The 24,799-nt window shown below is 56.1% G+C and overlaps 2 protein-coding genes across 9 annotated transcripts; both read right to left on the bottom strand.

The window, feature by feature from the left end:
- Positions 1-10: 10 nt before the first annotated feature.
- SMPD2 (sphingomyelin phosphodiesterase 2) lies at positions 11-3,323 on the bottom strand. Of its 5 annotated transcripts, none has more exons than XM_090124702.1 (11): positions 3,073-3,323; positions 2,546-2,970; positions 2,059-2,155; positions 1,898-1,974; positions 1,741-1,834; positions 1,558-1,647; positions 1,217-1,299; positions 980-1,112; positions 792-896; positions 566-722; positions 11-357 (listed from the first exon to the last, which is right to left on the bottom strand). In XM_090124702.1, the coding sequence occupies exons 2-11, from the start codon at positions 2,593-2,595 to the stop codon at positions 11-13; spliced, it is 1,233 nt and encodes a 410-aa protein (XP_089980828.1). In that variant the 5' UTR covers positions 2,596-2,970; positions 3,073-3,323. The 5 variants fall into 5 exon arrangements, with proteins under 5 accessions (XP_089980828.1, XP_089980830.1, XP_031464528.1 ...); XM_090124704.1 differs by having other exon boundaries at positions 2,546-2,635; XM_031608668.2 differs by having other exon boundaries at positions 2,546-2,635; positions 3,188-3,323.
- Positions 3,324-5,128: 1,805 nt separating this feature from the next.
- Positions 5,129-24,713, bottom strand: TEAD3 (TEA domain transcription factor 3). Of its 4 annotated transcripts, none has more exons than XM_031608657.2 (14): positions 24,535-24,713; positions 15,762-16,015; positions 12,692-12,756; positions 11,374-11,436; positions 11,185-11,247; positions 9,374-9,385; positions 8,894-9,031; positions 8,675-8,718; positions 8,532-8,593; positions 7,996-8,129; positions 7,714-7,887; positions 7,162-7,302; positions 6,806-6,958; positions 5,129-6,323 (listed from the first exon to the last, which is right to left on the bottom strand). In XM_031608657.2, the coding sequence occupies exons 2-14, from the start codon at positions 15,895-15,897 to the stop codon at positions 6,210-6,212; spliced, it is 1,299 nt and encodes a 432-aa protein (XP_031464517.1). In that variant the 5' UTR covers positions 15,898-16,015; positions 24,535-24,713; the 3' UTR covers positions 5,129-6,209. The 4 variants fall into 4 exon arrangements, with proteins under 4 accessions (XP_031464517.1, XP_031464518.2, XP_089980815.1 ...); XM_031608658.2 differs by lacking the exon at positions 24,535-24,713 and adding an exon at positions 17,893-19,053; XM_090124689.1 differs by lacking the exons at positions 11,185-11,247; positions 24,535-24,713 and adding an exon at positions 17,893-19,050.
- Positions 24,714-24,799: the final 86 nt, after the last annotated feature.

Raw genomic sequence — 24,799 nt, 5'->3', positions numbered from 1 at the left:
TGGGGCCAGGTCAGTGGCGGTGGAGGGGCTGTTCCTGCAGCCCCCGTATCACCATCTCCATCTGCTCCTTGGTGCCCTGCAGCATCTTCACCTCAATGCTGTGGAAGAGGTGGAGGCCAGCAGCAAGGAGGAGGATGGCAAGGGCGAGGAAGGCCAGCAGGGAGAAGGAGAGAGCAGGGAAGGGCTTCCCAGCTGCCAGCCCTCCCAGCACACCCAGCACTCCCACCACCTGTAGCAGCAGCAGCAGCATGGCCAGCACTGCCATCCTGCCTGAGGAATAACGCTGTCGCCGTGCTGTCAGCAGCCCCATGCACACCTCTGTCCGTGCCTCACTCAGCACCTCCACCAGCGCTGGCACTGTGGGAACAGGGGTTGGGGGTGACATCCATCCACACCCATTTGGTCCCCATCCAGCATATTTCTGTCAGCTCCCTTCCACGGGGTGCTCCAAAATATCCTCCCCATTTCAAAGCCAGTGGTCAGCAGTATCCCCAGTGCATGCAGGACCCCACTGGTGTCCTCAAACCCATGTCAAGGGGACCTCAGTGGTGTCCCCAAACCTTACTGGCTGTGCCAATGGTGACACCTGCTGTCTGTCCCCTCCGTTGGATGCACAGCCTTGCCATCACAGCCTCATGGTCTGAGTAAGGGATGTCCATTCCTGGGACTGTTCCTGTGGTGGTCCTCAGCTCTTCGCACTTCACTGTGAAGCTGGAGATAGCCTGGGCAAGGGGGCAGTGGAGTCACTGGCTGTCCTCTGCCCCATGTGCAGCATGGAGGGACCCTGTCACCTTGTAGAGGATGTAGTCGATCCGGATGCCTGACGGGAAGGGCTGTAGCTCCGACTTGACAGTGAAGCAGTTATTTGGAGTGAGAGTGCAGCCGTCCTCGCAGCCCTGAGAACAAGAGCCCTGTGCCATACCCTGGGCAAAGATGGGCACACAGGGCCTGGGGGTGTGCTTGCTGAGCCACCAGTCACCTCAAAGTGCTTGGCCTCAGTGTAGGCATCCTGCAGTCCCGTCCAGCTACGCAGAAGCCGGATGCCCACATCTCCAGGGTGCATGTTGAGGTCTCCCCCCAGCAGCACTACGTCAGCTGCCTTCGCTGTGTGGCTGCAGGGACAGGACTGACTCAGCCCTCTGGTTCAGCCCTGGGGGAGGGGGCATCCCGTGGTGCACCCCTCCCATAGTCCTGGCTGCAAGCTGTGAGCACTTACCGAATAAACTGTGCCAGTTCCCAGGCTTGCACCACACGGTGGGGCAGGTAGGTGTCCTTCTCCCGGCTGTACTCAGCATGCAGCTGGAAAAGCAGGGGACAAAGCACCCATGATCCCCCCCCCGCAGCACCTATCCCGCTCCGCAGCTCCCTGCAATGCTTTGGTCCCATGGCTCTGCTTTCATTCTACTGACAGCTTGGGACCTTCACTCCACTGTGCTGCCCAGCTGGGGTCACTGTCCCCCCACCCTATGCAATATTAAATCATTGCATTTTAGCAGTGTTCCCAGAGAGGGGAAAACAAAGGAGGGGTGCAGCCACCCGTCTCCTTCAGGTACTCACGTGGGTGACATAGATGTTGAAGGTGATCTCGGCAATCCTGACAACGACGAGACCCACAGACTTGCCACAGAACCAGTCTCCATGCTGCAGCTGCCAAAGGGGAAGGGGGGAGGCAGGGGCTGGCAGGCTGGCACAGCTCAGTAGTGCCCTGTGGATGCCATGTGCCCTATCCACCCCACTCACCATATAGGGGTAACCATTGAGTGAGTACTGGTAGAGCAGTGTGTCCAGGATGGGGAACTTGGAGAAGACGCAGAGGCCACTGCCGATGACACCGCTGCAGGGGGGCACAGTGAACAACCACCTCCCTCCCTCTAGGGAATGTCCCAGCCCTTCTCACCTTCGGAAATAATGGGAGAAGGGGCAGCAACCACCCAGCTTTGCCTTCAGGTCGCTGTAGTCACGCTCACTCCATATCTGCGGTTCAGTGAGATAGGCTGAGACTGGGTGTGCTCAGTATGTGAGCTGAGACTGGCATGATCAGCTCATGAGTGAGCTCACCTCCTGCAGCAGGACAAGGTCGAAGCCCTCTTGGCACAGCCGGTCTCCGATGAGGCGGATGCGCTCCTGCCGCCGCTTGCTCAGGTAACGGATGGCCCTAAGCCATGGAGAGGAGCTGGGAATAAGGGCTCGTGGGGACCCAAAATGGGGGAAGAGGGTATGGGGCAGGATGCAACTCAGCGAGGGGAGATAGAATGGTAGGGTCGTGGGGACAATAGGAATGTGCAGGGAGGCTCTTTGAGGATGGCTTTCCCCACCTGCAAGGTGAAGCAGTGCACCCCCATTTGGGGGGCACATGAAGAGCTCTTTCCACGTGGGAGAATAGGGAGCACAGGGGAACAGAAAAGGAGTAGGAAAAGCCCAGCTGAGTGCCCTGCCCTCTGTTTGGGCTGTGAAAACAGTGTGATCCCAAGCCAAGCAGGCATGAAGGTAGACCTCCTAGGGTAGATGTCTCCATACCCACAGCCTCACTGGGCTCAGTACCTACCAGCAGTTGAGGTCAAAGACACGGAGCCGCAGTGCAGGGTCCTTCTCCATTGCCCAGCAGCAGCACTTGGAAGGGTCCTGCAGCAAGCAGCTTCGGGGTGACAGAGCCACACAGAGGGCACAATGCTCAGCCTGCCCCCAGCTCTCCCTCCCTCTCCCCCTGAATCTCAAATTGCCTCAAAACAGGGAGCCGCCAACTGCCGAAACCCGTTCTGTACTGATGGGGACAAAGTGAGCGCTGAAAGGGGTGGGGGCAGGGATGGGGCACCTCCCTATACTGAGTTGTGCTCACTGGATAGATTTGAATCGCAGTGTTACAGCACGGCCCCAAGCACGAGAACAGTTATGGAGAGCTATGGGGAACGGACCCTGACCCGAGCCAAACTCCACCGTCCCACTGCGCGTCACACAAAGGAGTTTTAAAAACTGGAAAGAAAAAGAAAAAAAAAAAAAAAAGAGCCATGTGCACGTCCCCCGCCGCCGCGCTGGGCACCTGGCCCGGCCCAGAGATCCCATTCGAGCTCTCACCGAACTCTCAGCCCGGGCCGATGCCACTCGGCGGGCGGCGGAATTGGGAGCGGAACAACAGGTGGGAGCGGAGCAGAGCGAGGTGCCGGAGCGCGGCGAAAAATCGGGAGCGCACCTGGTGTGTGTGTGCTGGTCCAGCTGCGGTCCGGCTGCGGTGCCGTGCCGGTTGAGGTCGGGTTGCGGTGCGGTGCCGCGGGACTACGAGTCCCGGCAGTCAGCAGTGCGGAACGGGAAGGGGAAGGCAGCAGGGAGCGGCCCCGAGAGGGCGGTGCGCAGCGACTGGGGGGAGGGCGGCTGTGCGCGGGGTCTGTGGAGTCGCTGAGTCCCTCGAGCCGCTCGGCGCTGCGTCCCGCGCCGCTGCAGACCGCCTTAGGGTGCTGCTGCCCCGCTGCTCTTTGCAGCCCAGTACTCTTTTGGGGTCCAGCGTGCAAGCTGAGCTGGGTGAAGTAGAAATAAGTATCTCAGGTGTCGTCATGACACGCTGGACGGTTTGGCTTGCAGAAAGAGGAAATGTGGCCAGCGTTAGAACACGGCCTCTGCGTCGCCTTGTGATGGGAGAAGATCGGGTGTTAAGTAGCCACGGGAGTGAAAGCAAAGCTGTAAGGAGCGGTTGTTACTGACTGCACACACTCAGACCTCCAATGCCTGATGCAGGCACAAGGCAGCCTACAACCCCCTAAATATGGGTCAGTGAACCCAGCGATGCTGCTTCTCCCTACATCCTGGGAGACAGGGCAGGGAGAGAGTGGGAACAAAGCAAGGCCAACCCAGCAGGCAGCCATCCAACCCTGCAAACCCATTACCAACACAGGCAACATTACTCATTACCAACCCTGTAAACCCGTCCAATTCTACAAACCTATCACCACTCATTCAACCCTACAAAACACAGCAACCCACTGCAGGATGCATCCCAGCACTGGGTTAATTGTGGAAGTGTAACCCAACCATAGCAGGCCCTATAGACCCCACTGTCACAATAAACACCAAAGGAACGACAGAACTGTTTGAGCCAACACAAGAACAAATAATTTTAATGGTTTTTCAGCAGACCATAGTTTTCTCGGAGCTCCACAGTCTCCTCTCTCTGAAGTTGGACAGATACAGTAAACACAACAAATACATGATACAACCCATCACAGCTGGATTAAAAAAATACACAAAAAATATAATACATAAAAAAATTATTATTATTTTTAACATTGTGGACTGACACAGCTCTAAAAATGGTGATTGTAACCCTGGTAAAGCTTTACAAAGTCTTTAAAAAAATAAAACAGTACTTCATGTGAAATTCATAAATACATTGGAGGAGAACAGAGGGGCTATGGGGAGGGCGAGGAGGATCTCTGGGGCTGTGGCTGAGTCTTAGCTGGGGCAGGAGGGAGGGATGGAGGGATAGAGAGAGGGAGGGAGGGATGGAGAAAGGGAGGGATGGATGGAGAGGTAGACGGAGGGATGGAAGGAGGGATGGAAGGAACACAAAGCAGTCCAGTTAACGAAGAGCTCCATGTGATGGTGGGAGGTTTGAACTTGGATTCCCAGAGTTTAAATCAGTGAGTGAAAAAAAAAAAAAAGAAAGAAAAAAAAAGAAAAAAAAAACCCAGCACAACCATGAATAACAAACGAACATGCTACATATGAGAGCCTGGGACGGGTGGGCTGAGGCTGTCCCCACGATTTTCCCCTTTTTCCTTTTGATCCGGCACTGGGGTGGCTCTGCTGGGATGGAGCCCCAACACATGGCATCAGCAAAGGGCATTTCCTGAGCTCTGTGCTGTCCCTGCACACCCGGCATCCAATCACCAATACCCAGCTCCATCATCCCAAAACACTCTGCACTGCACCTCCCACTGCCTTCAGTCCTCTTCCAGGTGGACAAAGTGTTTCTCCTGCCCCCTGCTCCATGCCACCCTGCACAACCCTCCTGGGGATGCTCTCCCTTGCAACCTGCAGAACTGGGCACAGTGCATTGGGTTATTGTGGGCTGTAGCCCCATATTCCCTCTGAGCAGACCCAGTCTTGCATCCCACATATCCTCTGTCCCATCTCGGTCCCCTCTCTATCCCCTCCTCTTCCTATTCACAGCTCAGCTCCATGATCCTCCCAACTCGGCTGCTTCCCACTGAGAAAAAGCCAATATCAGAACTGTCAAAACAGAAAAATGGGCCAAAAAAAGATGGAAAATGTACAGATGCAAAATAAATCAAGCAAACCCACTGCACCATGGCAAAACACAGCGAGGAGTGCTGGGGCTGGAGAAAAGCCTGAATGCAATTCCTGGAAGTATGCACAAACACCACAGCAATTGTGGTGACCACGAGCCCCATGGTAAGCTCCGGCCACAAGCACCAGAGGTGACAGCAGGGGGTCCTGGGCACTGTGGAGTGGCACAGGATGGAAGAAGCTCAATTCTGAGCACAGTATTAAAAAGCACTTTTTAATTAAAAAAAAAAGAAAAAAAAAAAGAAAAAAAAAAAAGCCATTAAACAACGCTTTGCGTCGTTGATGCCCTCCCACTCCCAATACTGCCAGGACAGGATGAGGAACACCCATCCTCATCAAGGCTCAATGCAACTTTTCTCCTGTTCATTTCTCCTGCTTAGGGCCACCACCCCTGCCCTGCTCCTATCTGATCCCACCTCTGCCCTGGGCTCACGGGGATGTCTCCATGTCCTCACCACCACCCCCAGTGCCAGGTTACACCACTGTTCCATGGATATCACCACGGACTCAGTGACACCACGCAGGGACCTGGACAGGGAGGCAAAAGCAGCACCACCCACCGCTCCAACATCCTGCACGGTCCTGGTTCATCGGCACCACTGCATTCCCCATCCAGTGCTGGACATGGGCTCCTCTCCTTCCTCCCTACATTTCCATTCTCATTCTCATTCTTCTTCTTCTTCTTCTTTTTTTAATATATTTATTTATTTAAAAACTGTTCCTAAAGTAGAAAACATCTGCAATCGCAAGTCAGTCTTTTTTGGCTATTGCTTTTCTTCTTATTCCTCCTCCTCCTCCTCCTCCTCTCTTCCAATGACTCCCAGTGGGGCCGGGGGGCACAACAGGCGTCACTTTTGCACAACCTCCCCACGTCCCTGTGTCCCTCAAGCCCCTGCCTATCCCAAGGGCCCCTAGTCCTTCACCAATTTGTAGACATGATGCTGGGCACCGTGCTCGCTGGTAGACACCTCAAACACGAAGGCGATGCAGAGCAGGGTTTCCTGGGTATCCCTGTTGGTAACAACCTGTGGGGAAGCAGAGGGGCATCAGTAAGTGTACTGGGGGTGGATGCTGTTATTGGGGGTGTTGTGTGGGCTCAGGCATGGCAGCTTTATTTGCACTGATTTTGCTATCTGCTATTCGGGGGGTTGTGCAGAATCAGAGACAGCTGCTCTAATCTGCACCACCAAAACTTTGCCCCCCTCATTGTTTAGGGAGTGAGTGCACGGCCTTGGGCACAGCCACTCCATTTTCACCATCAGAATGTGCTCCCTGCAGCAGGGATGGGTTGGGGATGGATGCACTGCTACTTTCAGCGTACCACCCCACGCTTGCTAACCACCATCCAGTAGGCTGCATGCACTCAGGCACAGCTGCTTTATTTGTGGCACCACCACTTGGTGTCCATAACTTGGGCAGTCTGCAAGGTCTCATGCAGCATTTGCATAGCCAATATGACATGTCCCACCATTTGATCCATGCACAAAGCTCTGGGAAGGGTGAGTACCTGCAGGATGGTGAAATTCTCCAGGACGCTGTTCATCATGTACTTCTCCGGGAGATGCTTGAGTTTGTGGATGAAGTTGATCATGTATTCGCACATGGGGGAGCGGTGGATGCGGTAGACAAAGCGGCTGTTCTCCAACCGTGCGTACTCTGTCTGCAATGACAGCCAGGCATCAGCGGGAGGGTGACATAATAATGGGGAATGCATGTGGCAGCCAACAGGGACACTGTGGGATAACCACAGCCTGTGCCCATACGCCCCACATTCACTTCTGGGGTTTTATCCATCCCACACTGTCCCAGTACTCAAAGCATGGACATCATTCCCAAATACTCCCAACACTGCACAGCACTCACCTCCACCTTCTCCACAACCTGCTTCCCAAAGGAGCACACCTTGGTGGACACTGTGATGGTCATGTTCTCTGCGCTGCTGTACTGACTGCTGACACCATAGAAAGTCCCTGGCCCATCCTGGATTGTGCTGTTCAGATCCGCCTGAAGAGAAAAGAGAGGGGGTGCTGGCATGAGCCATTGTGTTCTTGGGAAAGAGGACACTAAGATGGGTTGTGCAGAAAAGCTGTGGGTGCCCCATCCTTGGGGGTGCCCAAGGCCATGCATGGAGCCCTGGGCAGCCTGATCTGCTGGGGGGCACCCAGTCCACGGCAGGGGTGCGGCTAGGGGGGGCTAAGGTTCCTTCCAACCCAATCACTCTATGGTGCTATGATCTTTAGTGTCCCTCCCAACCCAACCCAACCCAACCCAACCACTCCATGGTTCTATGATCTTCAAGGTCCCTTTCAACTCAACCATTCCATGGTTCTAGGATCTTTAAGGACCCTTCCAACGCAACCATTTCATGATTCTGTGATCTTTAAGGGCTAGAGGTCAATCCTCCCAGCCTCATACCCAAAACTTGACGAGGAAGAAGGAGTTCTGGGGCCCACGCTCATAGAGCTCCTTGAGGCCACCCTTCTTCTCAGGGAACTTGTCGTAGATCTGGCGGATATCCACAGCCTCCAGCAGCGGGTCACTATACGAGGGGTTCGTCTGCCCGATGTGCACGAAGAGGTGTTTGCTATACTGTAAGGGCAAGTGGGGTCAAAACAAGGTGGAGGTCAGCTGAAAAAGCTGGGTGACACTGAGGACGAGGGTGGCCAGGTGTCTAGGGGATGAGGAAGGTGGTGTTACCGTTTCGGCATCCCGTGGCACCTCCATGAAGGCAGAGTACTCAAGGAGCCGCAGCTTGGCAGAGGCGATGGTGCGGTCCTGCCAGACCGGCACGGCTGAGGCAGCTGGTGGTAGCGGGGCCAAGGGTTCATAACCTGGGGGGGACACAGGGCAGTGTCAACTGTTGGAGCCCCTCTTGTACCACCAGGATGCTGCTTGCCTCAGTGTGTTCCCCTCTCCAACTTTCCAGAATGGGCATTTTGCTGTGGGGTGGGAAATTTGCACCCTATCCCAAAAGGGGACAGCAGGGACCTGCTCACTGTAGGGTTTGGAGCTGGGTTTAAACCCAAGTTTTCACCTCAGGAGGCTGGGATGGGGACCTTGGATGGGTGACATTGCTATATAGCATAGGGACAAAAAGTATAGGGACAAAAAGCTGTGAGCATGGCCCCAGGGTGGCTGGCAACATTGGGTGGCACCATGGAGAGGACAAAAAGCTGCATCCCCAGCACAGTTGTGAGGTACCAAGTGATACCCCCAGGAAGGACGGCACTTACTGGCTAGTGATGGAGGCATGGGTGGCTGGATGGGGTAAGCTGGTTGTGCAAATGGTTTAATGCTGAAAAACAAAAAGTGCCTCATTAGGTTAACAAAGTTGGGTCCCATGGCGGGGCTGGTTGGCATGGGGGCTTGTACTTACTCCTGAGAGGGTCCAGGCTGCCCTGGGATTGGCCCACTCCAAAACTGGGGAAGAGCAGAGAGAACACAGTCAGCACCCCTTGACACCCCCAGACCCATCTGCAACCTCCAGAGTGCCCTTTCCACAATGCAGCCAAGAGGCTGTGACTCCTCCAGGGCCATGTATGGGTTCTTTCCCCCCACCCCAAGCATGGGACTGTGGGCACAGAGCTGTTCTCACCCTAGGGGCAGCAGAGAAGACGGCCTGAGGAAGAGGAGGGGGGGGGCTGAGCTTGTTCTGTAGGACGCTGGCCGACACAATCTGAGCGGAGGACATGGACGCCATGCTCTGCAGAGCCTTGTCTTTGGAGACTTGGTCCTTTTTGGGGGAAAGAGAGGAAATGGGAATTATGCAGGGCTTCGGGTGGGCTGCCCCCACCTCCCCAGAAGTTTAGCGAAGTGTGGAGGTGTTGTGCAACCAAGAGATCAGGATGGGGGGGACATGGTTAATGCAACCAATACCAAAAATACACAAGGTAATGAACCCTATCACTGTGCAAATGTCCTCCCCCCCGCCCCCACCTTCTCTCCCCACACATGCTGTACCACCCCTCCAGGTGGGAGCTACCAGGTCTAGGAGGTGTCCTCACTGCCTCCCTGGGGGCACAAAGGGTTTTAGCAAAATGCAATGGGGTAGTCACAGCATCAGAGCTCAACTTACCAAGTTCATGGCCTGTCCGCAAAAGAAAGGAAAAGACATGGTTAGAGCCAAGGGGATCTTGAGTACATCCCTGCACCTCCCCACTTTGCCACCACAGCCTCGTTTTGGGACTGACTCCCCAGCCATCCTGGTGGTGGGGACCCCTGCCTTCACTGCTTTGTAATACCCTTTAAATCCTGCTCGCCCCAGTGAGAAGGTGAGAACCAGACTCCTTCAAGAAATCCATTTTCCCCATCTTTCCTCTCATTTTGAGGGCAGAAGCTGACGGCAGCAGGCACCCCATCTGCAGGGGGAAGTGTACAAGCCAGTTCTTCACTCCCCTCCTCACACCGCTCAGGGCTCTATGGCCCCATTTATTCCCACTGGGACACAGCAGATGTGAGATAAATAGGGTTTGAGGGAATGCTGAGCTCCGTGTGCAGGAACACACCGGCAGCACAAACCCAAAGAATATGACTGCACCTTAAAGAAGTCACCACTTGCTGATGGATGGAAGTTCTGACTCAGCGGGATGAGAGTTTGTCTTAAGGCCCCAGATTTGCCTCCAGGAATGGATGTGAAAGGATGCTCTACATTCACATTTCACTGCTTCAGAGAATTGCTCTTGGTCAGCCCTGAAGCATGGCTGGGGCTGGAGCCTGCAGCCCCCCCACTCATCCAGTAATACCTTTTAAAATTACTTTTTGCAAAGTTTTCTGTTGTCATTCATTCTACTCCACCAGCTGTCCCCTCTCCTGGGCTTGGGGTCTGGTGTACAACCCAAATCATTTGGGGTCCCCTCCCAGCAAACAGCTAGGGATGATGGCAGATGGTCCTTGTGGCACTGGGGTCTGCCAAACCTGCTCAGTGCTTTCAGAGGGCACAGTGTGGTAATCCTGGAATGAGGCCCCACTGCCAGCCCCAGTGCAGGAGCACTCAGACCCAAATGGTGGTGATGTTTTGGGAACTGAGTGAACCTTGCCCAGAAGTTCTGGAGACAGAATGCTGTATTCTTGGGGCCAGAAGCTTTCAGGGCCCCCAAATGAGCCTGAATCCAGCTCAGGGGATTGAACCAGGAGCAGCCCAGGCTGTGCAAATGGGATGCCCTCAATGGGCACCAATGGGGACCACTGGGTGGGGACACCTGGGTGGGTCCGATCCAAGGAGGGCTCAGTCCTTTGGGCATATCAGTGCCTGCTGTGTCCCTCCATTCCTACCCTCCCAACAAATAACACCAGGAACAGTAGAAATGGTTAAGGACAGGTTAGTCGGGCTGCAGTTAGGAGGAAGGAAGGAAAGGAAAGCCAACCACAGCAGCAGGCGATCCAGTTTTTCCTAGCTTGGCTCCATTGGCCCCTGGAACTATGGGTTGTCCTGGGACCATCACTGTGTCCCCACTGGGAACACTGTCCCCACAACATGGTGTGTGCCATCCTTGGGGACACTGCCTGGGGGCATCGCTGTCTTAGCCTCTGACAAGAACAGGGGGAGACAATCCTTGTGACCATCCCAAGTCTGGGGGAACCCTTTGGGTTTTGCTTTGTTGCCAGTTGCACTGGGAGATGCCCAAAAGAGCAGAGTGTATCACAAGGGGAGGATGTAAACCCAATTCCATGTGGTCCAGGTCAGGGGGCGGAGAGGACACCATGGATACCTCCACATTTTTGGGAGAGAAGAGGGATCGCGCAGCCCTTGCAGCCACTCCAATCCATCAGTTCCAGGAGCAAAGGGAGGAGGGAAGCAAAAAAAAAGCCATCAAAAGGAGAAGAAGCGGCACACTAGAGAGTGGAGAGTGTTAGTGGTCAGCAGGCAGGAGGGAAGCGGGCGCATACCTTCAGCTTGGACTGAATCTCCCGAGATTTCCGTCGGGCAAGAACCTGCAAGTGGCTAGAGACCTGCAGAGAGAGAGCAGGAGAGGGGAACAGCAGAGCCGTCAACCAGAGGAAAAGAGAGGAAGGAGAGGGGCTGCCCATGCTCAGAGAGACACCGCCGAGGACACCTGGGCACGGGTGCCAACGTACCTTGATGCCAACCTGGTACTCCCGCACCTTCTTCCGAGCTAGAACCTGGATGTGGCTGGACACCTAGTGCCCACCATGCCGTTAGAAAGGAAAACACAGAGCGTGAAGACATGTCCCTGCACTGCCCCAGGGGAAAGTGTATGGGAAAAATGGGGCATGTAGATCCAGAATGCTCCAGGAGATGTTCGTGGTCCTGCAGCACTTGCAGCAGTTGCCATGAGCTGAAGGGAGGAAAGTTGGGGGGAAGGGAGTGGAATCCATGGGGAGAAGGTGGTGGGTCAGTGTTTACCATCTGTCGGAGCTTCCCAAAAAGACAGCCCCACACCTGTGAGTACACACTGCAGGTGGGAAATTCAAGAAGAGGTTTTCTTTTGTGCAGAGCGCTCCAAGCGCAGGATGGGGCTGATTTTCAGATCCTGAGTGCATGTCTCTGCTCCCAGTAGGGCTCACTTTGGGGGGAGCGACTTCAGCACCAGCACCCAACTCTCTCAGACAACAAAGGCATGGAGGGGACAACGTCACATACACTGATACCCCCAGAGCATTGCTTTCACTCTGTGCCCTCTCCTTCTCTCGATGGAAGGAAATCCAAGAGAGATGCTTACAATCAGAGATACCCAGCATAAAGGTGAAACACAAGGCTCAAAGCCCGAAACAAAGAATGCAGTGGCTGTGGCTGGACCACAGTCCTCTCCTCCAGCATCAGTCTCAGAGGAGTTTCCCCATAGCATACCAGGATCCATCCTACACAGGGACAGTGGCATGGGGCCACCGCAGTATGGGTCACCCCAACCCTCTCTGTCCCATGTCCCCTTGGGGAAAATCACCACATCCATGAGGATGCACAGTGGGCAGAGATGAGCCATGTGTATGTTCTAAGTGGGCACAGTGCACAGAAGGCCGCAAGCACTGTGCAAGCAGAAGAGGAAAGCCATGTTTCCCAGCCCTGCTGCCATCCCCAATGCTGCCACTGCCAGGCTCCATGTTACTCCGGGGACCATTGCGACACTGCTGTCCCCTGGCTGCAGTAGGCACACCTGGGACTCAGCCCTCAGAATGCCTTCAAGCGCACTGTATGCCACACAAGGCACACAACCCGACAAGGAGGGTTTGGGACATGGGGACAACCTCTGGCTCCAGGTGGAAAGAAAGAGCAATGCTCGGCAATGCACAAGAGCTGCAGCTCCAGTGCTGTTATGGAGAAATGGTCCCAGTGAGGAGAAAGTACAGATGCATGGCACAGCCAGACCCCTCTGGGCACCCCATCCCCAGAGCCCAGATAAAAGCACCCTCAATAATAGCAGAGTGCCAGCCTCACCTGCTTCCTTGTCCGTGTCTTCCCTGTCCTCAACTTGATGTAGCGCGCAATCAATTCGTTGCGACCTGCAGGGATGTGCATCGTCAGTCCGGGCACAGCAGGGAGAAGGGGACAGCATGAGACGAGGGGACACTGGTCTGTAACAAGGGAGGATGCTCTGCCAGGAGATGGCGCTGCCAGGACAGCTGTGTGGCCCCCAGGAGACGCTGGGATGGCCCATGGGGACAACGGAGTGGCCAACCCCCAGCGAACACACGGGAACATCCGTTGTGTTCCCCACCCCCAGCACCATGGAGCACGGATTAGGGGTTAGGGGGTGATATCCACCGGTACCCCCCACTACAGCAGTGCCCCCAACATAGGCTGACCACAGATCCCCTAAAACCATCCCAATGGGGCAGTCCTTTGAGCGCAACCCCATTCTGTACATGGGTCCTAGGTGCCCCCTGAGCGCTGAGCTTCCCCCAACACACCAAGCTGCCCCTCCAGTATTTCCTAACGTCCTGAGCTTAATTCGAAGCAGAAGTGCTTTTGCACCACATTTACAGGGCCAGCTGTGGCCAATCTGTGCTCCAACGTCAGAGCAGCTGGGAGCATTCTTCAACCCGGCCCTGTTCCCCCCCAATGCCTCACCCCCCGCGCACGGGGGCGGCAAGGCACGCCAGATTTATTTTAATGGACCAGATGGTGGTGGTTGGAACTTGTCGAAATGCCCTTGGAGAGGGTTTCGGCTTTAAAAATAAATAAATAAATAAAAATAAAATAAAATAAAAAAATCCCCACCACCCTACCCTGGGCAGCTCGAGAGCAACTGGGAGGGGTGGGGGGGTGGGGAGAGAGGGGACACATGAGGACTGACAGTGCCAGGTGCTATGGGGTGGCTGCGGTAGGCAGGGGGTGGTGGCCATGGGGGGGTCACCATGGGTCCATTGGAAATGTGGGCACAGAGAAGGGTCCCTGTGTTCAGTCCTGTCCTCTGTGCAGCAGCCATGGGTGCCCCGGTGCAACCCCATGGCAACCCCAAAATGGTAGTGCAGACATCACTCCTTCTTCTGCCTTTTAATTAATGAGCAGCTCCTAATGACCAGGGCTCACTTGCTCTTGGTTGCCAAAACACTGGCTTATAAGGAGCCATGGCACCATGCACCAATCCTTGCCTCATCCTGCCCAGCACTCAAGGGTGCCCCATGCACCCCTCCTCTTTCTGCTCAGCACCCAAGGGTGCTCCATGCACACATCCCTCATCCTGTCCAGCACCCACAGGTGCACTGGTGATGTGATGCCTCAGGATGCAGCAATGCCTGTGACCGTGGGGTGTTAGGTGTGGGTCCTTCAGCACTTTGGCTGCATGCAGCCCGTTCCCATGTCCCATCCCCAGGCTCAGCAGTGTGGAAACAAATAGGGGAAATGAAACCTGGTTGCAGTGATGCACCCAACATGATGCCCAGCTCTGGACATCTCCCCACACCTCTGCCTCATCCGACATCCTGGCAGCACCACCTGCACCCATTTGGGTGCCCATGGCTGTGTTCTTGTGATTCACTCGGAGCCATGCCATTCCCTCGTGAGGGCACATCCTCCTCCAAATTACCACATTCCCCAAATTCCTCTCCCCTGACACCACCACGTCAACCAGTTGGACAGCTCTGTTAAAAATAACCCAGTGGGACACGCCGGCGGCCAAAGAGCGGTGCAAGCATGACCAGCCCACCCCATGCTCCCACCTGCTCCTGGGGCACGTGCACATCCCACACCCCGTTTCCATGGGACACTGGCACCATCCCCTGAGTCAGCACAGTACTAAGCAAAGCCACTCATCCTCCTATTTGGGTGCTCCAAGGGGGTCCCCAAATCAGTGCCACCTGGAGATGTATAGCCCCAGTGTGACCCAATCGCTCTCCCTATGGGTATGTTTCAGACCCTGCCTTCCCCCTTTGCAATGCCCAAAGCCACACATCCTTTGGGTGCTCCAAGGGGGTCCCAAAGTATTGCTGTCATGAGGGGATGCGCGGCTCCAGTGTAACCCCACTGCTCTCCAATGGGTTTGTTCTGAACCCACTTTCCAAAGGCACTTCTGAGAGAAAAGCCCTCTGCAATGCCACCCCCAACCCCTATATGCAGAGCCCTCTGGGTGTGTGATGGGAGGTGGGGGCCACTGCCTCTTTAAACAGCTGCCAGATGGCTCTGAAAGGCTGGAAAAACCGGTCTGCACCCGGGTGTGCTGCGAAGGGCCAGACTCCCAGCGGCACTTCAGCTATTCCAGGAGAAATCCAAAAAATGCGCCCGCTCAGGAAGCCCTGTGCTGCCTTTCAGCCACCAGCCCTGACCAGGGTGCCCCACGGTGGCACTGGAATGGGGATGGGATGGTGTGTACCAGTTACCCAGTGCCCTCTGTGCCATGGGTGGATGAGCCATTGGATGGTGATGGCGTTGTCACTGGTGTGTTTGGAGGTCACCACCAGGGATAGCAGTGTGGCACTGTGTCCCATAAGAAGGAGATCTGAAGTCACCAGTCTGGGGGATGACATCGTGGGAGAGAGAGAGGAAGGGACAGCCCCACTGTGGCACAGATGGGGACACACACCTTTGTCCTCTCCTTGTGGCGCTGTGCACCCCCGACTTCATCACCCATCCTCATCCTTCCTGCTGCAGGAGAAACAAGGCTGAGCCCAAGCAAAACGCATTTCACAAACGGGGCAATGTCACCTGATGCAGAACAGGTGGCTTGGAGTGGGCTGGGGGCCACAGCCACCATCCTCTTGGAGCACTCCCTGGTTCAGGACACTACAGGGAGTGGTGTGAGACAGGGCCATGCCCACTCCCTGCCCCACGGCTCCACCAAACCTGTCAGTCCAGCACATTGAGAGCAGGAGGGAGGAGATGGCTGTGACAACACCATGGGGACACGGGTCACTGCCCTCTGGTACCCAAAGCCACACAGCTTGGGAAAGAACTTTTGAAGTTGGGGTGCTCTGGGTTGAACCCCAGATGGGTTCAGGGCTCAGAACCAGCCCCATCCCAGTGCACAGTGACACACACAGTGCCCAACCCATCCCATGTGTGCACTCACCGTACATCTTGCCTTCATCCGAGAGGATGATTTTCCGCCGGCCACAGGGGGGGTAGATTGCCAGAGCCTCCTGGAAGCTCTGCTCGATGTCTGGGCTCCATACTCCCTCGGCATCGTTGTCCAGGCTCTTGTCCATCCCGTCCTGGCCATCTTCCCGCCCCTCTCCGGGGCTGCTGCTGGCGTTCCAGCTGTTGGACGCTATGGTGCTGGCTGCTCTGGGCTCTGAGCCCGAGCCCCCACGGACACGCGGCAACCTGCGAGAACAAAGAGACACCCCTTAGACTTGGCCACAACTGTCATGGCCATGTTGGAGTCGCAGGTGACAGCATGGTCCCAGTACATTCCCAATACTGGCACTGCACTAGAAGAGCACTCCAGTGCCAAGCATGCACAGAGTTCTGCCTTGGGGACATGGCCACGTTTGCCATTAACACCCCAAATCCTGCAGAGCAAAGCCACCACATGCTCACCCCAAACATCACTTGGGAACAACCATGTGCTGCACTACACACAAAGCATTTGGGCATATTGTGCCCATACAGAGCACTTGGGCACACATTGACACCTGGGGACCTGTGAGCCTCAACACTGCACCCCCAGTCCAGCAGAGCAAAGCCACCAGATGCCCATCCCAAATATCACTTGGGAACAGCCCATATGCTGCACTACACACAAAGCACTCGGACGCATAGTGCACACACAGAGCACACATGGGCATGATGTGTGTCCAAGGGGAACAAGATGACATTTGGGGACCTGAGCCCCCAAAAGGTGGGGAGGGGATTTGACAAACCAGGTGCCCCAAGAATGCTTTCCTGCTCTCCTGCACAGTTTTGCAGAGCAGCACTGGATTCTGTTTGGAGGTGTCTTGCTGTGCAGCGCTACGCTTCCCGTTTGGGGTGGGAGCGTGCAAAGGTCTCAGCGCGCAGACATCTCCTTTTAAAGGAACTGCAGCAACTCGCTGGCTCGGGCACGCGCCCAGGCTGCTTTGTGTTGTGTTGTGTTTTTTTTTTTTAATTTTTTTAATAAAAAAAGAAACTTTTCCCCCTCCCTCCCTCTTTGCCACCACCCTCTCTGTGACGTCGGTCCCTCTGCTCCCCCCCTTGCCTGCTTCCCCCCATTCCAACGTCCCCCCCACCCCCCCCCATCGCTCCCCCTCTTGCCGAACACTGTGGCCAAATAAGGAGAACTGGATTGCAGGATGGAGCAGGCAGCCAGGGGAGGGATGGCGGCAGCGGGCTGCACCACTCTGCACCCCACGCTGAGCACAGCCCTGGGGGGCTGCATAGGCTGGGGGGAGGGGCTTTGTGTGTGACCGATGGGAATGGGAGAGGGATGGATGATGGAGGGGGGCTGGCACATAGGGCTGAGCCCCCCAGCGCCCACCCCATGCAGCCTCCCCAGGATCTTGTCAATATGCAAACTCCACAGTGGGTGCAGGGATGGGAGAGGGACGGCCAGAATGCAGGGGGCCTGCCTATGGATTGATACATGGGACTGAGCCCACCCCATACAGCCCAATGGAACCGACCCCCTGCAGACCCCACAGCACCCAGACCCCATAGCCCTGAAGCCTCCCCCAGTAATGTGAGATCCCCCCCTCTGCAGTGGAATCCCACTCATGGGGTTTGGGTGCCAGGAGGGACAGACCTGAGAATTGGGTTGCAGGGGTTTTGCAGGGTGCCACAGCCTGTGGCAATGGAGGCTGTGGGGAGCCATAGAGCTAGTGGTACCACTGCCACATGGTGATTAAGTGGCACATGTCACCAACCCCTTCTCTAAGAGCTCCCAGCTCCTTACAGCCCCCCCAAATCCCTCCCACCTCACTGCCTCCTTCCCCAGCAGGGAAATCCCAATGCAGCCCATTCAGGGAAGCAGGGAAAAAACAGAGGGAGGAGGAGGGCGAAGCGGGGCCCTGGCCAAGGTGCGAGGAAACAGCTCCTCCTCCATCAAACCTGCTTTTGGCTAGGCCAAGGGATTTTATTTCCTGGAGGGAGGGTGCAGAAAGGCAGCAAGTCACAGCTTTGACGTAAGGGGCCGAGCACAGCGCTCCACCCAACCTTACAAAACAGCAACCAGAAAAGCAATTAGGAAACCAGCATGGCTGGACCTGGGTACCAGCCTGCCCGACCTGATCAAGGCTGGGAGGGACTGGAGCTGCAGGAATAATAACATCTGAGTGTGTCCCTCCTCCTGGCTTCTGCTTGGGACAGGGACTGAGCCTCCCTCCCACAGGGACCCTGGCACCTTAGCAGAGACGTTCACAGCCACACGACAAAGGGATGCTTGTTGCACCATGGCAACCATGGGGTACCAGGAGGGTGCAGGATGGGTGCTCACAGTGGGCATGGAGGGGGCCACCAGGGCATGGCCAAGGTGAAACTGGGAGATGGAGACAGATGTGGCATTCCTGTGGGCTGCATGCTCACCCCAAGCTTGGCCCCAGTGCAGCTCAAGGGCTCGCCAAGGTGAGGGTCCTCAGTCCTAAAACTCTGAGAAATCCCTGCCAAAACCTGTGGCATCAAAAGCTTTGCCCAAGGGGTTACAAAGAGCGGGTGCACAGATTGGGGAATGAAAATATTTAGGACACAGTGGCAGTGCCCAAATGCCCAGGTCAGGAGCAGAGTGCTGGCAGTGCACAGCGGGGGCAAGAGCAGCAGAACCTGATGGGGTAAGGATTGTGGGGCACAGTATGCGTGGGGCTGGGAGCACAGGGATGTGGCTGGGAGCATGGGGATAGAATGGGGAGCATGGAATGGCACCTCATCCCCAGCAGAGCTACTGAGCTTGGGGGCAAGGTGCATACTCTTCTCCCCAGCATGCTTAGCCCCAAAACCATTCCCCCACACCACACATCACTCCAGTCCCACATCCCAATTGTGTGGAGCAGAAAGCCAGGATTTGGGGCCTGCCCAAAACAAGAGAGAATGGATGGAGGTAGATGCCATCCTATGGTGGCTATCATCATGACACAGGGACCAGCGCCGCCCTCATCTTGCTCCTCGCTTGCCACAGCCATCCCTGCCCTCCTGGTGGCATCGAGGTGGCTCTGCTCCCTGCTCACATCGAGCTTCCCCAACTCCATGGGGAGCAGCCCCAGGACTCCACACTGGGGACACACACAGTTGAGCACAAGCAGATGCAGCACAAAGGGCTACAGCCACCACCTTACTCCCTCCCTGCACAAGGGATGGGGGCAAGCCAGCCCTCCCTGCCTGGACCCCATAGCAAAAGGATAAAAGTTCAGCAACAAGTTGGGGCAGGCATCAGGGCGGGCGCAGCCTCACCTGCACAGCAACTGCTGCGGTGCTGACACTTGGTGGGGAGGGGTGGGGGGGAAACACAGGATCATCACCATTTGTGTCACAGAGGGAATCGCTCCGTTGGGCTGTGCTGCTCAGACACTGAGGCAGAATGGCTGTGATGTGCCCCGAGGAGGACACCAGGGGTGCCAAGAGGGGCTGCCCCCTTTGGCTCTGCATAACCCCGAGCCAATAAACCCCAAAGCAGAAGCCCCATTGCATTGGGTGCAATGCAAGAGCCGACCCAGACACCAGAAGACAGTCTGTAGGCAATGTCCATATGCTCCTCGATGATGAGAGGAGCACAGGGTCACCCACACCATGACACATTCCATGGGGCTGGGAGTGGGGCAGGGGAGCACCACCTGCAGCGAGAACATGACCAATGTTTCAACAACCCACGGTCTCATAAGAAGACCCCAGCAATGGGAAGATGTTCCCCTGTTCACCGATATCCCATGCTGCACACCAAACCATGATGCTCACTGTGCAATGACCCTTTGTGGGCACTGGGGCTGGAGGTGGCACAGCTTTGCTCACCCCACTCTCTTCCTCCCAGCAGCTCTGGGGCTGCACTGTGGGATTCCCCTGCTCCCTTCCACCCAGGGCTATGCCACGGGGCCACCAATAACCCCATGGGACATCAAGGCCCCTGGGCATTCCTGCATGGGCTGGGGGCATGGAAGCAGCCGAGCCCCCAGTATCCCTACAGAGCAGCCTGACTAATTTCCTTTCCTCTATCGCTTCCTGTCCCTTCCGGTTTGGCAGACGGCTCAGGAAGCAATCAGAGCAGGGAAACCACAGGAGGCCACGTGGCAGTGTCCCACCGGGGTCTGTGGTGCCACCAGGGCCATCCGATCATGGGATGCTCATCTGTGGGGCACCCAACCATAAGGTGCCCATCTATGGGGTACCCACTGTGAACCCACTCTGCAGGCCTCAGCACAGTTCCCCAAAAAGCTGCCATCACTGCACTAGTCAAGGATGCTCCATTTCAAATCATGAGGGCAAATGATGGGGAAATCTCATTGATGTGTCCCTGGAAAATTAGGGCATGGTCAAGGGACAAAACCCAGGTGAAGCTCATGGTGCATCACGTAAGATGCTCCTTGCTGGCACGCAGAAGAGTCCTCTATCTCCTCCTCTTCCTCCATCCCCAACCACACTGGTTTTTGGCTGCTGGAGGACCTACGCTGGTTTCACCCAAGGCCCTGGGACCGGGACATGGGACAGATGGACACTGTACTCCATCCTCTGTCCCTCCTTGCCCCAATTACCCTGCCCAGCCAGGGCGTTGCACCCGTCAGGTCATAAATAGAAAGCTTTGACGGCATTAATTACTCTCTGTGTTATGAAACGAGAGCAATGAAAACAACAGGGTTGGGGTTGAAGACGGGCCACCACCATGGCCACCCCGTGACATCCACAGCACCAGGTGACCCGGAACATGGACGGGACAACATATGAAGGAATTTGCTTTGCTCCCACCCCAAAATGTGCCCATCCTGGTATGCATGGGGACATTTAGCTCAGGGTGGCCACTGGTCCAGGACCCCAAGACCCATTGCCACCATGGGCAAGGGAGAGCTGTGGGTACCAGGGCTCTGTGCACACACATGGGCACTGTGTGCACTCTGTGCACACACATGGGGCAATGTCCTCTTGCTGGGTGGGAGAGGTCCCCCTCAGGATACACTCCTCCCATGGAGGAGGAGGTTTGGGTGCTGCTGACCCCACTGCAGGGAGAACATCTTCTTAGGGATGGAGACTGCTGGGTGAAGAGGAGGAGGAGGAAGAGCAGGAGGAAAAGGAGGAGGAAGGCTTCAGTGCATTTCACACTCGCCCCCTTCCCAGTCACCTCCGCCCCCAAGAAACCCAACCCTACCCTGGAGCAGCTGCACTGCTGCCTCCACCAACACTGTGGGGTGAGCACAACACTGCACAGAACAGGAAACCAAGGGGCATGCAGCAAAGAGGGCAACAGCCAACCCCCCAAACTCATAGGAAAAGGCTTGCAGGGTCACAGGAAGGCCTGCAGAATGCAACCTTTCCAGCCTGATTTCCTAAGCTAGGGACAGTGGGGTCACTGCTATGAGGTCTCCAATGTCACCAACCCACTTGGGACAGCCTACAGACCAAGGCCATGCAAAAACAGCGCAGCACTGAGTGCTGTACCAATTTATTCCCAGAAAGGGATAGTTAGGCTCAGCATCACCTCACTGCATGCTGCTACCTCAGACAAGCAAAGCGGGTGAGCGAAGCATGTCCATGGCAGAGCACCACTCTCTGTCCAATCTCTCTTGGTACTGCCCAACCCATCTATTGTCCCTGTTGGAAGTCATGGGGGAAGTCCATTCCCATTAGGGAGGGAGGCACAGGGTCCTGCCCAGTGCCTTCACCTTGAGAGGGATGAAGCTCGTATCACCACCATCATCATCCTCAAACCCAACGTTTGCATTAGTTGTGTGCACAGCAGCTTGCATTAGTTGTGTGCACACAGGAGATGGCAGCTGGGGGAGGGCAGTGGGGAGCTGGCACAGGCCCGCAGCCCATCCTCCATGCACAGTGCAGCTGTAAACTTTGAACATCTTCCGGAGAGAAGTTAGTGGCTATTGTGAACAGCTGGATTTAATTTGATGAGGAGCGAGGAGGAGACAGTCATGGGGAAATAATATGGCTTGGCGCTCCTGGGCGAGGAGCCCAGAGCCCCGGCAGCACTCCGTTTCCCAACCCAGGTGGGGAAACTGAGGCATAGAGCTGCTGGGACACAAGTGGCCAAGGCCTCTGGGAGTGGTGGGATCACTGTCCCTGAAGGTGTTCCGAACCATGGAGATGTGGCAGCAAGGGACATGGTCAGTGGGTAGGATAGGATGGGTAGAGGTTGGATGGGATGACCGTAAAGCCACTGCGCCCATTTCCCAAATGGGTAAAACCACCGCCCCAGCAACCTGTCCAAACCCGCACCGTATCGCCGTGTGCCCGCTGCAGGCTGGCATGGGGCACAGCCCCGATGGCTCACCCCATCATTACCTCCCTCCCTCCCTCCAAAAAAACATTTCATAACACGGCACGTGACGGTGGCAATAACGAACGCCCACACACTTCAGGTGCTGTCCCCAACCACAACACAGGTGCTTGGGCTTGGCCAGCCTGGCACACTCCCAGTGCCTGACCTGGGCACCGACCCCAGAAAAAGGATATTTCCCAGCAGCACCCAAGGTTGGGCCAATGCATAGAAACCATGAGAGTCCCTTCCAGCCTTGGACCACCTTGGTGGTTTAAGTACAAGAGGATCACAATACTTCAGATAGTGTCTCTCCCACCTCTGTGAGCACAAACCCACAAACCTTGGGAATGGTTCCACAGCCCATTTTCTGCTATCCATCTCTGCCCCTACTCCCACAGATGGGAGAAAAGGCAGAAAGCCCCATTTTCCCACAGAAAGCCCAACATTGTCCATTTCTCCCCATCCCAATCTCACCCTTTGTCACACTTGGTACGTTGGATGGGAATGGTGCAGCTCTGTGATGTTTCATATGTTAATTATAGCCAGTGAACACAGCAACCCCCCGCGTCTCCATAACACACCAAGATGCTCCTAGTCCTGCTCTCACAGCAAACAAAGGGTTAAACGGCTATTAAAGACGGTGCTGTTTCCGGTATCATGATAAATAGTGACCGTATGTCATGGGAAACGCAAGTGAGTTCTTCTACTGTGGGCTACGGATGGGCCTGGAGGACCGAAGGGGTTTTGCAAGACATGAGGGGGATATGGGCTGAGAAGGTTGGTCCCTGTGCAGAACCTCTTTTGTCCCCTGTAGTGCCATGGTCAAACCATCCCCATGCTCTGCACTCTCAGCCCAGCCTGGCTGAGTCCCTGCAGCGCCGTTATGCAATGTGGCCGCTCCCAAAGGGTTATTTTTGTTAGAAAAGCTGCTGCTGTGCCAGGCCTGGGGGCAAGCCCGGCCCCAAGCTGTGCCTGAGGTTCTGCAAGGATGGGAAGGTCCCCTCATTCTCCCATCTCCATTCAATGTCCCATCCCCGCTGAGGAGGGCAGATCCCTGCATAGACTCAAGCATGCCCAAACCCAAAACTTTGTACCCCAATGGGACACTTATGTCCCCTACATCAGGGAGCAGCTGCCACCTGCCCACCAACGGGGCCATCCCTGGTGACCTCAGCGAGACTCCTCACGCCTCATTTGGGGAACCACTCATGGGAAAACCACCCCAAAATCCAATGGCTGGGAAGAGCTTTGGGGCCAACAGAGCTCCAGATGTGACAGCACAAAGTGGGGCTCACTGCACCCCACAGCCCCCCAGCAAACACACAGTGCCCCCAGGCAGCACAAAGCCCTGACTCACGGTGCACACGTTGGAAAGCGATAGGAGGGGGCAGAGGACGCTGGAGCCCAAAATACCCCAGTGCGCCTGACACAGAGATTAGCGCTTTGCTGCGACACTGTCGCCTGGCCTAGCTGGCCATGGCCCCCAGAAAAATCCCAGACCCTCTGCCCCAGTGTGGACCAGCAACATGCAGTGCACGCTTCACCATTCCCAGCAGTTTTCTCCCTAAAAATGACTTCTTGTTGGGTGCTTTTGGGCTGGACGCTATTTTTCTTCTGAAGGGGAGAAGTGAAAAAACAAAACAAAACAAAACCAAATGAGAGTGCAAAAATAAAATAATAATAATAATAAAGATGACACACTGCCGAAAATTATACACCTAATCGCTGACTCGTTAGCAATATGCCCCTATGACGAGGCACAAAGTGTTTAGCATACACTCAGCGCATGGTCATGTGTGTGACACACATGTAACGTGACACGTCCCCGTGCCCCGCGACCCCACTGCCTTTGGGGTGGGCATAGTGGGGTGGGCATTGTGCCAGGGCTCTTTATGTAACGCCCGCTCCGACGTATGGGCCCTATTGCACACAAGGCCCCTTTGTAACCCTATATGTAATCCAGGGATGCACAGCGCGAAGGGGAAAAAACATGGATTCACCCCGACGCAAACCCTTTGGGATGAGAAATGATGAGTGGGGTCGGGGAGGGATGAGCCGTCCCGCAGCGCTGAAAATGGGAAATGGTTGGATTCGGGGGGGAGGACGGTAAGTGGGAAGGAAGGTGGGGGGAGCTGCGTGATGGGGGGGTCCCGGCACTGAGTGGGCTGGGGGCACTGCAGAGCCGTCTGGGGAGAGCACGGAGCGGCCCGGAGGAGCGCACGGAGAGGCTCCTCAAGCCGAGCCCTCCCCCGGCTCCTGGTGGGTCGGGGGGCAGCCTGGCCCCTCTGTTCACCTACCCCTCCCCCCCAGTTCCCCACCGCCATCCTATGGGGCCGGAGCCGCCCCTCCCGGGCTCGGTGCAGGCGGAGGAGTGCTGCGGGCCGAGAGGAAGGAGCGCAGGAGGTGGAGGAGAAGGAGGAGGAGGAGGAAGGGGGGGTTGGGATCTCTTCCCGACGGCGCTTACCTGCTCCGTGCTCCGGAGGGCTGGGCCGGCCACGGGAGCCGGGAGCGGACCGGGACCGAACCGGGACCGGAGCCGGTGCCGGGGATGGGCCGGGGGAGGGCGGTAGGAATGCGAGAGCGCCGCAAGCTCTGGAGCCCGCACAGGGAACCAGGCTCAGGGACGGGAAAGTTTATGCAAGGGAGGAGCAGAAAGTTGGGAGTCAATCAGGAGGCGGAGGGGCAGGGCCGACCCTCCTCCCCCGGCCTTCCTCCCTCCCTCCTTTCCC

This window comes from Phasianus colchicus, chromosome 25 (genome assembly GCF_987193195.1).
Source record: "Phasianus colchicus chromosome 25, bPhaCol1.hap1.1, whole genome shotgun sequence".
In the NCBI taxonomy this organism is placed as follows: domain Eukaryota; kingdom Metazoa; phylum Chordata; class Aves; order Galliformes; family Phasianidae; genus Phasianus; species Phasianus colchicus.
The sequence above is the reverse complement of the archived record's forward strand: the minus strand, read 5'-3'. Positions and strand labels throughout refer to the sequence as shown.